Below are 20,119 nucleotides of genomic sequence, written 5' to 3' on the forward strand. Positions count from 1 at the left end.
GGCTGGAAAAGTTTCTGATAAATACATGGTTTCACCATGTAAGTGGAAGTACTACATAATACTGATAAAGCCTAGGTATGGGAAAACAGGGCTTAATGCATGTGCATAAAGTGCTGTCCCAGAATTAGCATGTGCAGTTTGCACAAGCTAATCAGGGATCATACATTCAGCTTTTATGGACTGTTTCATTTAAAGGAACTCTCTTTTAAATAAAAATTCAGTCTAGGCAAAAGTGTTGTCCTCAATTAGCCTGTGTGGACTACACAGGCTAATCTGGGACAACACTTTACCTAAATGCATGAAGCCCAGTTTTTCCACAGCTAGGCTTGATAGGCTTACTACACACCTTCTCCAGGAGATGTCCTATGACCAGGAAGCCCTTGTTCTGCACCATCTGCTGGTGGATGGTGTTTGAGCTCTCTATCAGATTGTGCAGCAGGCCCAACAGGTTGGCACTGAAATGGAAATAATACTAACTGACCATCGTAGGAAATGAATGTTACCAATATCAAACATCCCCAATAGAAATCAAAAGAAAGCACAGGGCCTCATTCAATACGTTCGTCCGCTGAGAACAATATTTGTAAGATTAAGATAGGTAAGCTCCACATTCTGAATATCAAAAATCACTATTAGACATTAATAAATAAATAAAATCACGGGACATCATTAAATATGTCAGCTCCGAACAATATTTCTTAAATAGTTTTAGGTTAGCTCAGAACAATATTTCTAAGATTTGTCTATCTACTGAACTTCCAGCTTACAATTCACCACAGTTTACAGCTAAATAGATTGACAGTCAGTAGCCATATCTAGTTGGCAAAACTTAACTATCATTAATATACAATGTATGCTGTAATACTTATAGGGTGCCAGGATAAGTGGGACAGGGTACATAGTGAGATATGCCTAACAACATAAAAATATATAACGATATAAGGGATTTTGGAATGCTTATAATAACCTCAAATGTAAGTACCATAAACATACCCTGACAAATGATTTACATATCATGGCGTAAGGTATTTTCGACGAAGGGGTAATTTCGACGATCACAAATTTTCCATGGTAAACACGTGTTGCCCATGCTCAGCATAAGACACATGTTACTTCATTTGCATACACACAGTTCATTCAACAGATGACCGAATTTAAGTGATATCGGCAAAAGAAACGATAAATAAACAAACTCATATTTGTACACAATTGTTTTCATCCAATTAAAATAACCATTAAATATTCATCTCATCATTTTACTTTCAAATATTTTTTTATTTAATCCAATGTTATCATTTCGTCTGTTTTAAACACAGAACATTCCAGAAAAGTCAGGTAATGCTTTTTTGTATAAATATATAGTGACTGTACATGTATACTATTCAACAGAAAAAGATTTACGGTGAAAGAGAACAAGAGCACCGCATAACGGGTGCCAGGCTCGGCTGCGAAAGCTTGTCAGATTTTTTTTTTTTTTTAGATGTCACAGTGACCTTGACCTTTGACCTTATAGTGACCCAACAAGAGATGTGTTTGTCAGAAACACTATGCCCCCTACTGCGCCGCATTCTATGGGTGGGGTACTCTATCATTTGGCAGGTATAGAAATCATCTCCCTTTAAAGGTTATTACTTCCCTTGAATTTTGTCCAATCCAACCGGGGGGGGGGGATGTCACTAGAATTGATCCACCAATCAGAGATCGATTAATCGGGCGCACTCGTTAGCAACGACCTGTCCGCCATTTTCTAGACAAGCTACATGTTTAGGTTCACTTATATTCCAACGAGTTTCTTTTGTTTTCCTCTTTAAAAAACTGATTAAAAATGGTTAAACATTGTGTAAATGGGGATTATGTAACTCGGACAATCGATATCCTGAAAGATTAGTTGGTGACATTTAATTTATATCGTTTCCAAAGCCGAAAATAGATCTTGAGAAGTGTAAGAGATGTATAAATACATGCGGTCGTCACCACGAACAACTGAACGTCAACACTGTCAAAAACAATTATAATATATTTTTATCGGATATGCTAGCAGATTTAAAAAGTTTATGTTATCGATCTGATTATCACATAATATTTCACTTTTTTTAAAATAGTTTTATCAGTTACTAGGTCAGAAGCGAGGTTCATCTGCATTACTTAAAGAGAAATAAAACCCAGCATGAAGCCTAATTCATGCTGTGTTTTATTACTCTGATAGTAATGCACTTAATTGACATCATACATGTTATTTGAAGGTGACATGTGATATATTTTCTTATTAACGGTATCTACACATTTGCACTCATGTGGTGTCACCAATAAACGCTTTTAATACACACTAGAAGCTCGAACGCCTAGATCTCATTTTTTAAACGAGTTTCGTTTATTTTGTTGGGATTTAAAAAAGGAAATGAAATATGGCAAAAACGGTGTAAAATGGGTTAATGCAACTCTGGCATTTGGTATCCTGAAAGATATTAAGTTAGATGAATTAAATTTATACCATTTCCAACGCGGCAAAGTGGTCTTGACAAGAGCGAGTGGAAGTTTCAAAAATTACCGAGATCCCCTTTAAAGAACATTAATTTATTTCACAAACTTGAAATGTCATATAAGCATTAACTAAGCATTATTAAGTATGTATTATGTCACGTGTGCATGTAAAATAATTTAGAATTTTGGTACCCAATTCGTGTAACTTTACGAAATCCCCGTTAAAAAATCGCGTTTCTGTGTGTCAGAAACAAGTGAAAACCATTTTGTTATTATTTTAATAAAGACGTATCGATAAATGTTTTTGTAAAAGAGTTATTATTACTGATATTAGTTAACCAATAAATGCGGTAACTTCGGGGCAGTTGGTACCTGCGCGAGCGTCTGATATTGGTAGCCTTATTAATTTATAATAGCCTGACCGTATTCCATTTCGTACAACGCTAATTTTATATCAGACAATGTCCAAACTTACTGTGTTGTTTTTGCGTTTTAAATTATAGTGATTGATAAATGTCCAATAAGCAATGTTTAATATGATTAATATCACTTTTATACGCAATAACATGTGGGATTGAGGTACCCACCCGGCGTCAGAAAGCGCGTTAAACTTCACCGAATTCCCAGTTATAACGCACTATTTCGTGTCAAATACACGGTAAGGGGGGGAATGTTTCGGTAATAATTTTGTTCATAACACGGGTAAATACCGGTGAAGTGTTAATTTATTGCAAATACCACCATTACACGTAATAACGGGTTCGATTTCGGTAAGCGCGCAAGAGTTTGAGAGCGTGTTTAATGTACCGATTTACCCGTTATAAATAGCTGATGTTCTATTTAATCATATATTTTTTTGCATTTGCAAAATAAATAAATGGCATCAACCCCTTTACAAGTGTAATATGGTGTTAAACAAGTCCATAAAATCATCCGGAATATCGCGTAAATCTATATGCAGTCTATAGGCAAAGAAGCCATTTTGGTGTTAGCTTGTCTAGGTTTTCTTCCCGCTGAGCCACGTGATTAAGTGGGCGGAGCGATCACTGATAAGGCGTCATGTCAATTATGACCATGTCAGACATCACAGATCATAGCCAGAGTTGATCATGCATCTATGGACATAAGTCCACAGGTATGTAATGAACATCAAAGAAATTATAATTATATCATTTAAAAAAAAAACTTTGACAAATCAATCATTTGGGTTATAAATAATCAAAATAATAAATCTGTACAGTAAGAACTTCAATTCTTGGTAAGGAAATATATAATATGAGATTTATAATTATATAAATTACTTCCCTTGAAAATAATTGTCTGTAACAAATCTCTATTTTAGTAGCAAATAATTAAAAGCCACTACCGTGACTGTAGATTCACCACTCAAAATGTGCAGCTCCATGAGATACACATGCATGCCAAATATATAAAGTGGCTATGTTCAAAATTGAATAATTTTCTCCCTTTTTAAAGCTTATTACTTCCCTTAAATCCGTATTTTTTACCGTAGACCATAAAGGATGACCTTGACCTTTTACCACAATGTGTTTGTCAGAAACACAATGCCGCCTACTGCGCCGCTTTGATTTATTTAACAAAAATATATACGTGGGCAAGTCAGATAACTATGTCCATTTAAAGCTTATTACTTCCCTTGACTTTGTTTTTTTCACCCTAGACCTTAAAGGATGATGATGACCTTGAAATTTTACCACTCAAAATGTGCAGCTCCATGAGATACACATGCATGCCAAATATCAAGGTGCTATCTTCAATATTTAACAAGAGCGCCGCATGACGGAGCAATATACGCCCGATTCGTGTGCCTTTCTATAGTACCCATGCACAGTGAAAAACTCATGTACCTGTGGAAATCATGATTAGATTGAAGGAAAAATGAAACTTACCAATAAACATGTTGTTAAAAATAACTCGTTTCAAAAATCGCGAAAAAAATAAACCCGATGAAAATATCGCAAAATAAAACTGGATAAAAATATTGCATAAAAATATTGCATGTGTTAATCGGTTGCATGTCTCCAATCAGACCTGACTGATATATAATCTATATACTACCTCTGACCAAGTTTGGTGAATTCAACTTGAACTAGAGCTTTGTCACTGAATGTGACTTATACCCCCATACCACTTTGACGCAGGATAAAAAGTTGTTTAAAAGTTTCGGATGAATACAATTTGAATTAGAGTCCGGACAAAGTGGCGCCGTTGAAAATGCACTAATTGACCCTATGACCTAGTTCTTGACCCGACATGACCCATATTCGAACTTGACCTAGATATCAACTAGATGCAACTACTGACCAAGTTTGGTAAAGATCGGATGAATACAATTTGAATAAGAGTCCGGACAAAGTGGCGCTGTTGAAAATGGACTAATTGACCCTATGACCTAGTTTTTTACCTTGCATGACCCATATTCGAACTTGGCCTAGATATCAACTAGATGCAACTACTGACCAAGTTTGGTGAAGATAAGATTTATACAATTTGAATTAGAGTCCGGACAAAGTAAAATGCACTAATTGACCCTTTGACCTAGTTTTTGACCCAGCATGACCCATATTCGGACTTGACCTAGATATCAACTAGATGCAACTACTGACCAAGTTTGGTGAAGATCGGATGAATACAATTTGAATTAGAGTCCGGACAAAGTGGCGCCGTTAAAAATGCACTAATTGACCCTATGACCTAGTTTTTGACCCGGCATGACCCATATTCGAACTTGGCCTATATATCAACTAGATGCAACTGCTGACCAAGTTTGGTGAAGATCGGATGAATACAATTTGAAATAGAGTCCGGACAAAGTGGCCCCTTTGAAAATGCACTTATTGACCCTATGACCTAGTTTTTGACCCGGCATGACCCATATTCGAACTTGGCCTAGATATCAACTAGATGCAACTGCTGACCAAGTTTGGTGAAGATCGGATGAATACAATTTGAATTAGAGTCCGGACAAAGTGATGCCTTCCGCCCGCCGCCCGCCCGCCGCCCGCCGGCCCGCCAAGGGGTTTCACATAATACGTCCCGTATTTTATACGGGCGTATAAAAAGTAATGGCCTATTTTAAGGTTTTAGCACTACGCCTATGGCAGACGGCGACCTTGCTATGACAATAGCTCGTGTTTTCTTCGAAAACAGCCTCGCTAAAAATTGGGTGACTTTAAGACAAATTTTAGTAGGATATCAAACACATGCAAACTGTCCTACACAGCAATATTCTATAAAAAAAATATTTAACTTACACATGATTTAACATATTGTGACATATTGTGGTATTTAAGTAATTGGAGCACTTGGCATTTTTAATAACCATTACTTTAGATTTGAATGATATATCGAATTATCTTTCCAGATTGCACAAAGAATATTAAATGATCATTGGAAATCAATATGAAAATGGATATTATTAATATTACACGACACATCTTAACATAAAATCAATATTCCAGTTAAAATTGAATTATACAAGTTTTCCATTAAATGGGTAAGGGGATGCTTAACTTATTTGTGCAGTATAATTGAGTTGTGACTGTTGAAAATACCCTACATGATGAACAGAACATGCGCAGTGAGTGTCATGTGTTTCGTGTAAAAGTAAACAAACTTAAACATGTTAACAGTTGTTGTTTTTTTTTTCACTATGTTGTTGATATATATATTTTGAATATCCAACATTAATCTAATGTTTCTGTTTGCAATCTTATGAGAATTAATCAATAGAAGCCTTACACCATCGAAAATACCCCACACCAGGATACCATTTCGATCAATGTTCATGTTTACACACTATGATAAGTAAGTATAATTTGAGTTCAATGTCATTAAATACATTAATAAAATGTATTGATAAAAATTTCAAACTTGAAAACAGTGGTAACACACAGCACAATCTCCTGAGCCCAAATGTATTTCCCAATACAACCTCAAACTTGACTTCGTACAATTTTTTCGATGAGAATTACACAATCTTTGAATGCACAAATACCTCACAATATAGGTACTTCATTTTACCTTAAGTAATCTCTCAAGCGTCATTGTAACATGAAATATAATACATACTCTCCACAGAACAGGGCATACTGAATGTGTGCGCAGGCTAATGAGGGACAACACTTTCCCTCTTGACTAGATTTATGTTTAGAGGTAATATCCTTTAGACGAAAAATGACATAGACGGAGAGTATCGACATTGATTATTTTAATATATTATTTAGAACATATTTCATATTTTGCTTAACAAATGGAATACACTCAAAGGCTGACAACAAAGGATTAACGGGACAAGGCATATTAACTTACAATATCAACTCATACGCATTGCTGTAATAAAACAACATACAAACAAACATGTTAATTCCAGAGATGCTTAAATACTACTAGACTATAAAGAGTTAGGATTAAAACAAGAGATTGCCGAGCAATATGGTCCCCTACTGGTGAAACTCCACCATTGTCATATTTTTATATTTTTTTATATTTGTTGCCATAGCAACCATAATTATTGACGTAGGAACAAAATGAAATGACGTGCATAATCTCCATATTGCCATCTATGCATATTTTAAGTTTCATGAAAAAATATGAAGAACTTTTTAAGTTATCGCAGGATCCAAAAAAGTGTGACGGACAGACTGACGGACAGACTGACAGACAGACTGACAGAGGGCAAACCAAAAGTCCCCTCCGGTTTCACCGGTAGGGGACAATAAAAGTTGGAATCATTGGACATCCACTTGTATCAGATAATTTACATCTGTATTAGCTAATTACAGATTGTTGCCCATAAAAGCCTGTTTATTTCAGTAGTCTGCCTTGTCACCATACCATTTGCCAATCATGCAAATGTTTGTGTTTCTAAGGATGTGTTTTGTGTTATTATTTAAATGTCAGGATTAAAATACATAGTATAATTTTATTTTATGAAATAAACATTATAAAATATGTAAGTGCATGTAATTTTAAGATTTTTATTATATTCATATAGATTTAAAATTATTTTAAGGACTAAAGCTTTAAAACCAATTTGATCTGATTTGCAAGTTTGTTTTTGCAGACAAAGAATTATTTGACAATATCAACATGTGTCAGTAAAATGTCTAATGCCCTGCAAAATTGTCAAACATGTCCTCTTATTGCCTGCAAAAAATATGGCATGTATGTCATTAATGGTGTTCTACCAAAACGTACCAAGTGGAATGTTCCACGGCTGAGGATGTGCCCTTTGTCTGGCAGACAGGCAAGTCCAACTGTCCAAATAGGGGGAACAGGATCTGTACCCCACCCAAAGAATGAAGAGTACTGTGTATGGAATGGGTAATCACTGACTTCACCTCCTGCAAGCAAATGAACAGCAGTTTGGAGTGTCCTCCAGATTAGCAGACTGCACTGCTAATGAAGGACAAAACTGTCCATTATTACTGTATTTTTCCTTTAAAGTAAGTTTTTTTAGGCAATATCAAATTGAGGTGGTAAGTGTTGTGCCAGATTAATATGCGTGGATAGGCTAATCTGGGACAACACTTAACACACATGAATTCAGCCCAGTTTTACAGAACAAGGCTCAAATTATTAAAATGTTAATAGTACATTCACAATTCTTAAAATGTTCTTAATATAAGTTATTGTACTACACAAAGCTGCTTAATATATATAAATTGTGTTTTTTTAATTAAGGGTCATTTTTTATTTCAACAAATAATTTTAGTGGGTATTAAAAATGCTTGATCACATCTAATTTCATCACAAACCAACAACCACAAATAGTGAATCCAAGATAAAATTCTGAGCAATTGATAAACATTCTGCATTCAAGTGAAATAAAATATATCTAAACTGCTTAATTATATTAAACCATTCCAAATATTCAACATACATTACGGTGCTTTTCTGACTTTAATAAAACCATACTTATCGCATACACCAAAATAGCATGCACATAATTCAATTTACAAACAGACCAAAATTGTGGACTTTTGTCAGTGACTATATGACCCTGAGGACAAGAATGAAGTCTAGATTGAATACCTAGAGTAGCTCCAGATACCGGTGGCATGCAAACCTTAACCGCAGCATTATAATGGCTTCGAAAACAAATAGGTGAGAACCAGAGCTCCTAATAGTTGAGCTACACATTTGTTTTTTCATATCCCTAAACCTTAAACAATATCAACCTAAACAAAAAATGAAGTTTTTAACATAAACATGCACAAAACAAACCAATCATTATCAAACATAACATAAAATAACAAAAACTTTATAACAAAAAAACTCACATTATATTTTGCCTGTAATATCAATATTACCATCAAAAGTTTATAAACGCAAACAATTCATGTTATTATATACCTGTTTAATGCTTTTAACAAAATACAGGTTGTATCAATCGTTGAAATAAAAAATCCCGTATTACGCTACTTGCTGTTTCCAATTCTGTATTACCATACTAGCCGGACTACTTCGACCCATTTAATGACGTCATATTACGCGCACCGAAAATAAAAATATTTTATATTACGAAATATATTACATTGAACATCGTGTGACGTCATTTCTGTGACGAAACACAATAGTTTTATCTAAAGTCTATGGAATTTAAGGACCTGTCGGACGTGGTGTTTTTTAACAGTAAACTATTTGTTAAAAACATCGAACAAATTCAAAACATATTTTGGAGTGTGTGTTTATCATGCATAAATGTATATTTCGATAGGAATACAATAAAATAGTGTGGTTTAAACTAAGTTTTGATAAAGACATGTAAGATAGAAGTGTAAGTGCATATTGTTTCAATGTTTTTGTTATAAACATCGGATTAAAGTTGTCACCTTAATTGTTACAAACATTGGATTAACGATGGCATAAAGGTAAGCATGTCGGAAACCTGTGTTTTCCCGGTTCGCATGTTTACACGTTAATTTACATAAACTGTATTCATACGCGTCTTAAATAAACTATGGCGTACCATTTTAGTCATTGTTTTGTCAGTTTTGTTAAAGTAAAAAATACAAATGTTAACTGTTTTCGTTAGTTGTTGTATATAATAAGGGAAATATTACGCTAGTCAATTGTTCCAAGAGTTTGTATCACTCTTGTGGCTTGCGCTATTTCGCATCACACTTGAGGCTCTGCCTCGAGGCTCCGCCTCTCGTGTGATACTTCATCACACAAGCCACTCGAGTGATGCAAACTCTTGGAACAATTGACTGGCATAATATTCCGTATTTATTTGAAAATCATACGGGACCTCGATATTTAGAAGAAACAATCATTTAAAGCATTCATGAAGTGGGCGATGTTAAATAGAATTAAAATACAACATTTTGTATACAGGACCATGGACAAAATCCACACCTGATATGTCATTTATCCCATTTTAAATGTTTAAACAAGGGACAAAATTGTCACAAAACCAGGTTTTCATTGTGAAAAAAAAATCTGATAAAGGGAGAAAACTCAAACTGAACTTTTGAAATGAACAAACAAAATTAACCCCCTTTGTAAGTTTGTTTTTAAAAAAAATCTATTTTTAGTCGTGGCGACCTTGACATTGGAGATATTGACATGATTCTTTCGTGCGACACACCGTCCCATGATGGTGAACAAATGTAACAAATGATTTTAAAATCTCACAATGAATTACATAGTTATGGCCAGGACAAGCTCATTTATGGCCATTTTTGACCTTTGAACTCAAAGTGTGACCTTGACCTTGGAGATATCAACGTAATTATTTGGCGCGACACACCGTCCAATGATGGTGAACAAATGTGCCAAATGATTTTAAAATCTGACAATGAACGACATAGTTATGGCCCGGACAAGCTTGTTCCGCCCGCCCGCCAGCCCGCCAGCCAGCCAGCCAGCCAGCCAGCCAGCCAGCGAGCCAGCCAGCCAGCCAGCCCGCCCGCCCGCATTCGCCAATCTAATAACCAGTTTTTTCCTTCGGAAAACCTGGTTAAAAAAGAGAATACCAAAACCCTTGAACATATATATGTGTTGGTATAATGGGCACATATTGCAAATGAAATAACTCAATGTTAGTAACATTGGTAGTATAACTGTGACATCACTGGATGAAACTATAAAAATAAAAACAAAAAGCAAAAACAGCTACACCAGACGATAAGAGTTGCTGCATCCAATAAATGCTGATTCCCCAAGCGGAAGCCTTATCAGTATCGATCAACAGGCCATGTAAATCAGTCAAAGTCTAAAATATGGTCATGTCCAGGACAAACTGAGGTCAAGTAATGTGGAGGTGTTGACATTGTTCATACTAAACATTTATTCCAGTAGCAAAGCTGTTCAAGAAGTGGTATTGATGCTAGACAAAATGGTTAATTTGAGTTAACCAAGCATTATGATCTCCTGAATTAGTCCAAAAGTAGGCCAACTTCAAGACCAGGTCAGGTGATGATGGTGTGTTGATAGTATTCAGCGACATCACCCATGCAAGTATGAAAGTTTTGTAGGAATTTACGCATTTTCACCTATTTTTAATCCCTCAGAATATCAAATCAAAGTAAAGACCTGTCTAACTAGATTCAAATTTGTAAGGCTTCATTCCTAAGATACTGATGTGAAGCAAACAGCATGAAACCTGAACAGACTGCGAGTTACGCGCAAGCTGTTCTGGTTTCATGCTTGTTGCATATAGCCATTTTCACTGTTCTTTTGAGCGGGAATGGGTTAATTTCAATATATGGTCGTACCCCTGACATCATGGCGTGTGGTGAGTGCAGGAAGTGGCTGACATTGCCTTTTGGTGAGGACTCCAGGCACAGCTGGGCGTCGCAGGCTATCGGGTTGTACATGAACATGATGATGGTCGTCAACTTGCCATCATACAGCAACTGCAATAGAAAATTACATTGTATAAGTGGAATGTAACCCCAAAAAGCAGGTGAGTTTGAGTAGTCTCCCTTGTCACTGCCTTTGCCAATCTAACAATTGTGGTCACAATATACTAAATAGTTTCCCTATATAATTCAATGTAAAAGCGACATCTTTGAGCGAAAATAAATTCAACATTTTGCTCATAGAGACACCCCCATAACCATACCTTTTCTTAAAGGCCATTCTCAGCGGAATCGATTTATGCAATAAAAAAGATATGTCATGTTCAAACCAAAAAAGAACTCTTTTTTTCGGCCGTTTCTTAGTGGAATGTAACCTTTATTAGTGCAAGCTTTACTAAAGTCTCCAAGTTTATCATATTTCAGGGATTCGGTCGTGAACACCTATTTATGCCCTACCATTATCTCCGAAAGATAAAACCCGAACAATAGTTTAAGGTGTAAAACGTGCCTTCAAGTCAACTATGATATTTTTTTAGAGAGTACAGCCCTACATGAAACGAGTATTTAGTATATTGTAACCTTGTGTCAGACAAGGTTAGGTTTATCTGATGCTATAAAAGTATTATAATGATATGACTTTTTAGTTATATTTGATTCAAGGTAAGCACACACACGTGTTTATGGAAGGGCTTATGCTCCCAATTGAAAGATTAATACACAAATTAACAACAGGTAAAACAATAGTTGAGTTGGCTGCATCTTTTTCTCAACACAATTCTAGAAAGTACCTTTCACAGGTAGATTTATTTGTACCACCATTAAATTCTCTAAAAATAGAGCCACAAAAGCTCCATTTTAAAGTACAATATTTAGCAATTACACATTGTGGTGTGATAGATAGAGAATAAAAGGTAACTGTCCCATCGTTTTTTAATATATCAGGCGAGGCTTAGAATAATATAACGGCGAGGCTTGCCCAGCCGTTATTTTATTCGTGCAGAGTCTGATATTTTACAAAACGATGGGACAGTAACCTGTTTTTCTGTTTATCATACCACATTTTCTTAAAAATCTGCAAAACAACCCAATTTTTTATATTTAAAATATACAGATCCCCGCTAATTTTACTGATCCAGCTTTAACACGTTGACATAATGTAGCAACGGCGTTAAAAAAGACGACACGAATAATCGCTTATTTTAACATTGTATAGAGAAAAAAGGTTGTTTGCACTACGAATGGGAAGAGTACGCCCGCTTTTATTATAAACGTCTTGAATTGGAGATCAGGAATGGACTGAAGCGACAAATTTAATCTAAAAACACACTTCGCCGAATAGTTTGGAGATGCCATTTTGAAGATGTGTATTGAAATTGACATTTTGATGATGGTGTCAATATTGACATAAGCGTGTTAAATCGTTTGTTTAAATAGTTCAGGATTAGCAGACAGTAATCATTTGTCTTGACTTTCTGTGCAACACTTGCGAGTGCAATGACTATATCGATATTTAAGATTTATTGCCCCATTGAAGATGTCATTTAATTTTAACTTCTGTAGTGCGGGCTGTGGTGATATTTAAAAAATAAACGTTTTTGTGATTTATGGCTTTACACTAGAATAAAATATGTACCTTCTTGGTATCAAATTGTTTGTTTTGTTGAACCTGATTCATGTTGAAATTGTTGACTTTATTGCAAATCCCACGTAACTCCAAACATTGACTGATATAAGAACTTCCTGTTGACCATGATATAATAAAAATATATCAGGCAACGCTATATCAAGCAGATATCAATGCGGTGGTATGATAAAAATGTATATCAGCTGCTCTCTGTGAAAAGGGGGTTTAATGCATGTGTGTAAAGTGTTGTCCCTGATTAGCCTGTGCAGTTTGCTCAGGCTAATCAGGGACGACACTTTCTGCATAAACTGAATTTTTGCTAACAAGAGACTTTCTGAAAACATAAAGTACCATAAAAGCGGAAAGTGTTGTCCCTGGTAAAAACATGAATTGTGAATGATAATGTTGGCTAAACAAAATTGAGATTTCAAGTTTCCAACCCACTCACCTTCTGAGCTGTTTCTGATAGACGTACTATGCTCTCATTGGGAAAACGGAATTGACTCTGCAATAGATCAAGATAATTATCAAAACTCCACTAGTAGGTTGTATTGGGTGATTAGTTAAAACATTTTTTAATCATTGTGTTTAAATTTAAAATATTTATACAAATAAATAACTTCCTCTTATGCCAACTAAGACTTCCCTAGAATCTCATTCTGATTGAACAAGTCAAAGTCGGCACACATCTTATTTTAACTTTTTTTTAAGAGGGAGTAAATAAAGTACCATGCATGCAATTATGCTCCAGTTCAAGTTTAACCTACACCTGCTGAGAGGACATTGACTGACCGAACATGTACAGACTCGACAGCTGACAAGTAGTTAGTGTCTCCAGAGATCTCCACATATACTTTTTAGTCAAATACGGCTCAATTCCCAAACTAAAAAAGTAAACATTCTTCGCAAACCAATGCCTATCACTCCCAATTGAAGGTACTCTCCTCCCCCATTTTATAAATTAATTGCAATATTTAGTTTATGGCCAAAATCAGCTCTATAAGATGGACCTTAGTGAATAAAATATCAAAAACACTTTTATTCTTCATTTTTAAGAATATTTAGAATTAGAAGAAAAAGATGCCAATGTTCGAATTTTTATAAAAAATAAGCAGTTTTCCCAATCTGATAAGCTCTGCCCTATTTCCAAACTGTAGAAAACAGTGTTCTACTGTACTACATGTACATACCTTATAGCTGGGCCCCAGTTCATGTATGGCAGACAGCTGTTGAGGGAACAGAGCCTCACTCAACACGTACACAGTAGATAGCTGACCACAGAACATGTGGTCCGTGTCACCATCTGAACTGCCTCCAATGAAGCACTTGTCAAATGGCTGAAATCGATGGATGTAAATTGAAACAGCTTTCAATATAGTAGATACATTCTTGCCAACTAGTTTTCAACATGGAAACAAAATAATTCAAAAACAATCTCAGCTTAAATTGAATAGAAAGACTCATTTTCATTTGCAAAAATATAAGGAATATTTTGCAATAAAAACAATTCTCAGCAAAATACTTTCCTTCTACAATTTGAAACTAAACTCAAAGGCTGGAAAGGCTGGAAAGTATTGAAAATAATCGTTTGAAATAAGGATACATAAGGGCTTTGTCAAAACCCCATAAAAGTACCAGTGCTTTAAAATATTCTGGAAATCTTTCCACTGTAAATATTTTATAACGGGTGTAAGAGTATTGATTATTCTCAATTCTAAAATTTTCATGGGCACATATTCACCAAGAATTCTAATACTTAATAATAAAGAAAAGATTTTGAACTAATAAAAATATGTTCAGCATTTGAATAAATACATGGTACACATGCCACAAATAAATTATTATATCTTAAGAATTTTGAAATAAGTGTTGTTAAAGTCTGTGTCATATTGAACAAAATAATACAATTAAAACACAGAATATTTCAGAATATTTTTATTTTTAGAATTGAGTTTAAGAAATGTTTGGGGGGATACAGGCCCTTTCCCATAATACAACCACTCACTTGCGGCCTGAGCCTTCATGTTGAATATTCAGCAATGAAAAACTAAACTCAAATGTGAATACAACTCACATTGGTCAATACTTGAACAAACGACTTAGTTTAACGCTTTCCCTTATAAGAAGCAAAGTGAAAATGGCTATGTGCAAACAGCATAAAACCAGAACAGCCTGCGAGTAACTCGCAGTCTGTTCAGGTTTTATGCTGTTTGCTGCTCATCAGTAAAATCTATGGTCCAGTATCTAAGGGTTGGAAATGAAGCCTTTAAAACTTGAATCTAGTAAGAAAGGTATTCAATTGAATATAACTTTCTTAGGGGCTACAAATGCGTCAAAACACGTATCTACAATGTAAGTATCCCATAATACAACCACTAAATTACAGCCTTCATGTTGAATATTCAGCCAAGAAAGCCGAAACTCAAATGTAAATTAATGAAAATACAATTCACATTGGTCAATACTTGCGGAGCCAGGCCAGTGTGTACTCACATCAGAGGAGCTGACCAGCCATGACATGTCTGTTCCTGAGGCGAGCTGTCCGTCAACGTAGCAACGTATCTCAGACTTGCTCCACCGGTTGTACACAAACACCACACTCACCATGTACCACTGCATGAAAGGGTGAGAATACTTAATATGTGTATTTGACATTTACAATTGCAAGCTATATGGCAGACATTTGTTGAACTTAAATACAGTAGACTCTCCGAATACCGGAAATCTCCCGATTCCGAACGGTTGAGCCAGACCTGTATTTTCCCCTTCTTTTTCTTTGTTAAAAAATGTTGAATAAACGGAACTCTCTCAAAACTGGAAACCGTACGGAAATCGCCTTGAATTTCGTCATTTTCAACGTAAAATACATTGAGTACACCGGACGGTCTAAATTCTCAAGATGCCTGAGGCGTGTAAATTACAATACCTAGTCAGCACGGCGCGTGCGGTGTCACACATTCCGCTTACGCGATTATTGATAATCGGATTAAACATACCATAAAGGTGTCAAGTCGTTTCCGCGCTAATGAAGTCTGATTAAATAATGTACCATAGGTTTCCACGTATAGCGCGCAGTGTTTTACCTCCATTATTCAAATTAAAAAGCTGGTGCGCGCTATACATTGATACAACGCTATCCTGGCTGCTAAATTGGTAAAAAATATGTTGTGTAATCTTAAATAATCAAAATGGCCGCCATGTTTTTTCCCCGAAAACTACCACCCTATAATCGTACAGACTGAGGGGCCATTGTCGAAACAACAAGAAGTCGCTACTGGTAGATATGAATGCGGTAGAAGAAGTTTTGGTAAAAAACTAATTCGTTTGAATAAACTTGCGGACATTTATTTGTTTGTGTTTTTACACTTCTTTACTGATGAATTCCAGTGGGGATTGTTGTCGACATTCCGGAGAGAGAGCAAGGGTAGGTGCGAACGAGGTCTTTTTTGCGGGATACGGTAGGTGTGAAAGGGGGTCATTTTGCACTTCTTAATTGGCAGATGTTATTGAGTAATATGTGCCATGACTTGTTAAGACGCTAATTGACATTTGAGACACTAGTTGACACGTGAGAACATGAAGATATGCAATCGCATTTTGTGTGTATTAATATTGAACGTTCAACAGTGGTGTACCTCAACAACGATATGCCTGTCTCCCATGCGACATTCAAATTTACCGGTAATGCCCATGCTTTTCCCGAGGAAAAATCACACGATGTACACTAATTCTTATTTTTTCACATTTTTCACGAAATGCACGTGGACTATTAATCTTTTGCTAGAAAATTACAATATTGTCAGAAAAGCATAGTGCTATGCAACCCATGCTCCTAATCATAATGACGCTTCCTATTTTGAATGCTTAATTAAGCTTTCCAATGCCCAGGATTATTGGATTGTGCTATAGTAAAATGGCGGCCATTTTCGGTCCAATTTGGTGGTTTTATTGTCTTTAAATATTTTTTTCTCCATTTTTGCATTTAAAAAACAGCCTGCGCGCTATACACGGGAGCGTGCTATACGTGGAAACCTACGGTAAAACAAACTGTGAATGTCTATTATAGAGGTGCGGTAACACCAAAAAGTGATTGCCGCGATCGTCTTATGATAAACAATTTAATTACAAAATTAATGCATGCCGTTGCGACGAGCACTTTCTTGTGATCTTCTCGGGTAGTTTAAAAGATCTCATACATGTAGCCATGTTTTTAACGCCTGAATGGTTGTTTGTGAGTTTGTCAGATAAACCTGTGAGAAATATGACCGTTAAATATCCACCCATCTGTCTGCAAATTCATTGATTGCCTTTTCTTTATTTCAAACGCATCTTCAGTATTAAAAATCTAAAATCGGTATAAAATGTTGTTTTTTTGCTTTTAGTCGAATAAAAACACATTACTATAAACATTACATGAGTATAGTTATCACATGATTCATGCAAATGTATATGATTTGTTTTATTCTTATATGATTTTGTACACGATGCATACAATGTATAATTCAGCAATATGCCTACTCTTGGTAAACCGGAACTCTCTGAAAACCGGACGATCAGGCCGGTCCCCAGACCGTTCCGTTTACAGAGAGTCTACTGTATAAGCAACTGAGGCTTAACAAAGTTGTTTACTATAATTAAGGAATACATGAACATCAAGATATGTGTTTGTCAGAAACACTAAGACCCCTACTGCGCCACTTAGATTTATTTTATTTTTTTATTATTTGGCAGGTTCAGATAATCTCCCTATAAAGCTTATTACTTCCATTGGGTTTGTTTTCTTGACCTTTGATTTTGAAGGATGATTCACCACTCAAAATGTGCAATTCCATGAGATACACATGCATGCCAAATATATACATGTAGTTGCTATCTTCAATATTTCAAAAGTTATTGCAAAATGTTTCAGTTGGGGCAAACAAACCAACAAACCAACGGACAGGGCAAAAACAATATGTCCCCAACTATAGTGGTGGGGGACATAAAAATCCATTTTTACTTTTGCTTAGTGTATGTAGATAAATGTAGAAACTAATATAATGTACCTTTCTAGGCTGGAACTCGTATTTGACACAGTGCTGGAAACCTTTTCCCTTGACCTTCATAGAGGTGATAACTAGGGCATTGCCTAGGAAATGGGCGGAGTAGCCCACTCCCTTGTTTGTATGGAAACTGAAAATAACATTCAACAATATCTTAATCCCTGAGTATTGTAAATTAAATAATTGTATAATGAAGCTATTAATAAACAAGACTATTGTCAAGCAATAAATGTCCCCTTCCGGCTCCACCATTGTCAGAATTTGTTTGGGTTGCCATAGCAACCAGAATTTTTGACGTAGGAACAAAATGAAATGACGTGCATAATGTCCATATTGCCATCTATCCATGTTTCAAGTTTCATGAAAAAATATGAAGACCTTTTTAAGTTATTGCAGGACCCAGAAAACTGTGACAGACAGACAGACAAACTCACAGACTCATAGACACACAGAGCGCAAACTATAAGTCACCTCCGGTAAAACCGGTATGGCACAATAACATTTCAACCAAAAAGTGTTACTAAAAATCTTTCAGATTATCCTTAAATGTAAACAGATTAAAAGCATACTTACTGTATCTGACTTTTAAAAAGCTACCATTACAAACTTGTACATCTTTAAAGAATATATTGATTATCTATAAATTCAAGGAAATTTAACTTCCATGGACCTATACATGAAGGATGCTTTTGTGAACTGTTCTGAAAAAAAGCAATCAATTACAATAATTTTCGGCTGTTAATTATAAACATGTCAGGTTTAAAAAAAAATGTTTGAGGTCCGAGTTTAACCAGAAAAGCTAAGGTCTACAATCTTTTAAAACAAACACCATATGTTTCAACAATAGACAGGTACTAAGATATTTGCTTAAACAATGTGTTACCAGAACAGGGAAGGTCTACAATCTTTGCGAACCAAGTGAAAACAGACAAGGGCTGTTTGTAAAACATGCATGCCCCCCTACATGGGCTATAAGTTGTAGTAGCAGCCATTGTGTGAATACGGTGGTGGTGGTGGTGGGTGGTGGTGGTGGTGGTGGTGGCGGCGGCGGCGGTGGCGGCGGCGGTGGTGGTGGTGGTGGTGGTGGTGGTGGTGGTGGTGGTGGTGGTGGTGGTGGTGGAAATAGCAGAAGATATAGTAGTAGTAGAAGTAGTAGTAGTAGTAGTAGTAGTAGTAGTAGTAGTAGTAGTAGTAGTAGTAGTAGTAGTAGTAGTAGAAGTAGTAGTAGAGCAGTAGTAGAAGTAGTAGTAGTAGTAGTAGAAGAAGTAGTAGTAGTAGTAGTAGCAGCAGCAGCAGCAGCAGCAGCAGCAGCAGCAGCAGCAGCAGCAGCAGCAGTAGTAGTAGTAGTAGTAGTAGTAGTATGCATTACAAAAATGCAGTTAGCCTTACATTTGGTAAAATTTAAATATATTACAAGGGAGGCAAATCTGTAACAATAAATTCAAACTTATTGCATTTGTTTCCCCTGTAGTGTATTACCTCCCCTGTCCTGCTTATATTTATATTAATTAACAAAATTAAACATTAACACAATATTTAATAAACAAAATATACAAAAAAATCTCATATTCTGATAATATTTTTACTGATCCACTGTATTTTACTAAAAGGATGATATTTCATTGGACTGATAATTATAGATTTAGGATTACAGACCAGTTGCTTCAGTAATATTGTTCAGAGTGGTCCCTGTTGGCAGCGTATGCATTCTTGCATTATCATTCAAAAAAACACTTTACTATTTCGAGTCACCGTGACCTTGACCTTTGACCTAGTGTAGTGACCTCAAAATCAATAGGGGTCATCTGCGAGTCATGATCAATGTACCTATGAAGTTTCATGATCCTAGGCCCAAGCCACTGGGGGCTGACGAGGTCAAAGCGTAGTCCGTTTCGCTACGACGTCGGGTATATGTTTTACTACGAAAACATGGTGTAAATACACTACTTAATCAGGCGAGTTCCATATTTTCTGGTGTTTATGGATTAGAGAACGGAACATCCAGTAATGGTAGGTACTTATTTTCAATAACAAACTAATAACAAATGCACGTAGTTGCAACCTTTAAGTTTATTTTGAGCTAAAATCGAAATATTTTGATTTGAAGCAATGCATAAGGTGGTTATTCTGTTAAATTAGCC

At 35.8% G+C, this 20,119-nt stretch overlaps 1 protein-coding gene and 1 long non-coding RNA gene across 4 annotated transcripts in view; both read right to left on the reverse strand.

Annotated features, from left to right (window-relative positions):
• LOC127841632 (neurobeachin-like) overlaps positions 1-20,119 on the reverse strand; it is a 232,466-nt gene that overhangs the window by 172,734 nt on the left and 39,613 nt on the right. For 2 of the 3 annotated variants that reach the window (XM_052370614.1, XM_052370616.1), the window contains exons 7-14: positions 17,982-18,108; positions 15,430-15,549; positions 14,127-14,273; positions 13,385-13,441; positions 11,226-11,366; positions 7,702-7,847; positions 6,814-6,834; positions 347-455 (exon numbers count right to left, since the gene is read on the reverse strand). In XM_052370614.1, coding sequence (XP_052226574.1) covers positions 347-455; positions 6,814-6,834; positions 7,702-7,847; positions 11,226-11,366; positions 13,385-13,441; positions 14,127-14,273; positions 15,430-15,549; positions 17,982-18,108 — 868 coding nt within the window. The remainder of the gene's footprint in view (positions 1-346; positions 456-6,813; positions 6,835-7,701; positions 7,848-11,225; positions 11,367-13,384; positions 13,442-14,126; positions 14,274-15,429; positions 15,550-17,981; positions 18,109-20,119) is intronic. The other variant, XM_052370615.1, reaches the window with a different exon arrangement.
• LOC127841645 (uncharacterized) lies at positions 4,380-5,503 on the reverse strand. Its single transcript, XR_008031192.1, has 2 exons — positions 5,197-5,503; positions 4,380-4,738 (listed from the first exon to the last, which is right to left on the reverse strand). It is a non-coding gene; the product is annotated as an uncharacterized LOC127841645 (long non-coding RNA).

Source organism: Dreissena polymorpha, chromosome 8, assembly GCF_020536995.1.
Source record: "Dreissena polymorpha isolate Duluth1 chromosome 8, UMN_Dpol_1.0, whole genome shotgun sequence".
Classification (NCBI taxonomy): domain Eukaryota; kingdom Metazoa; phylum Mollusca; class Bivalvia; order Myida; family Dreissenidae; genus Dreissena; species Dreissena polymorpha.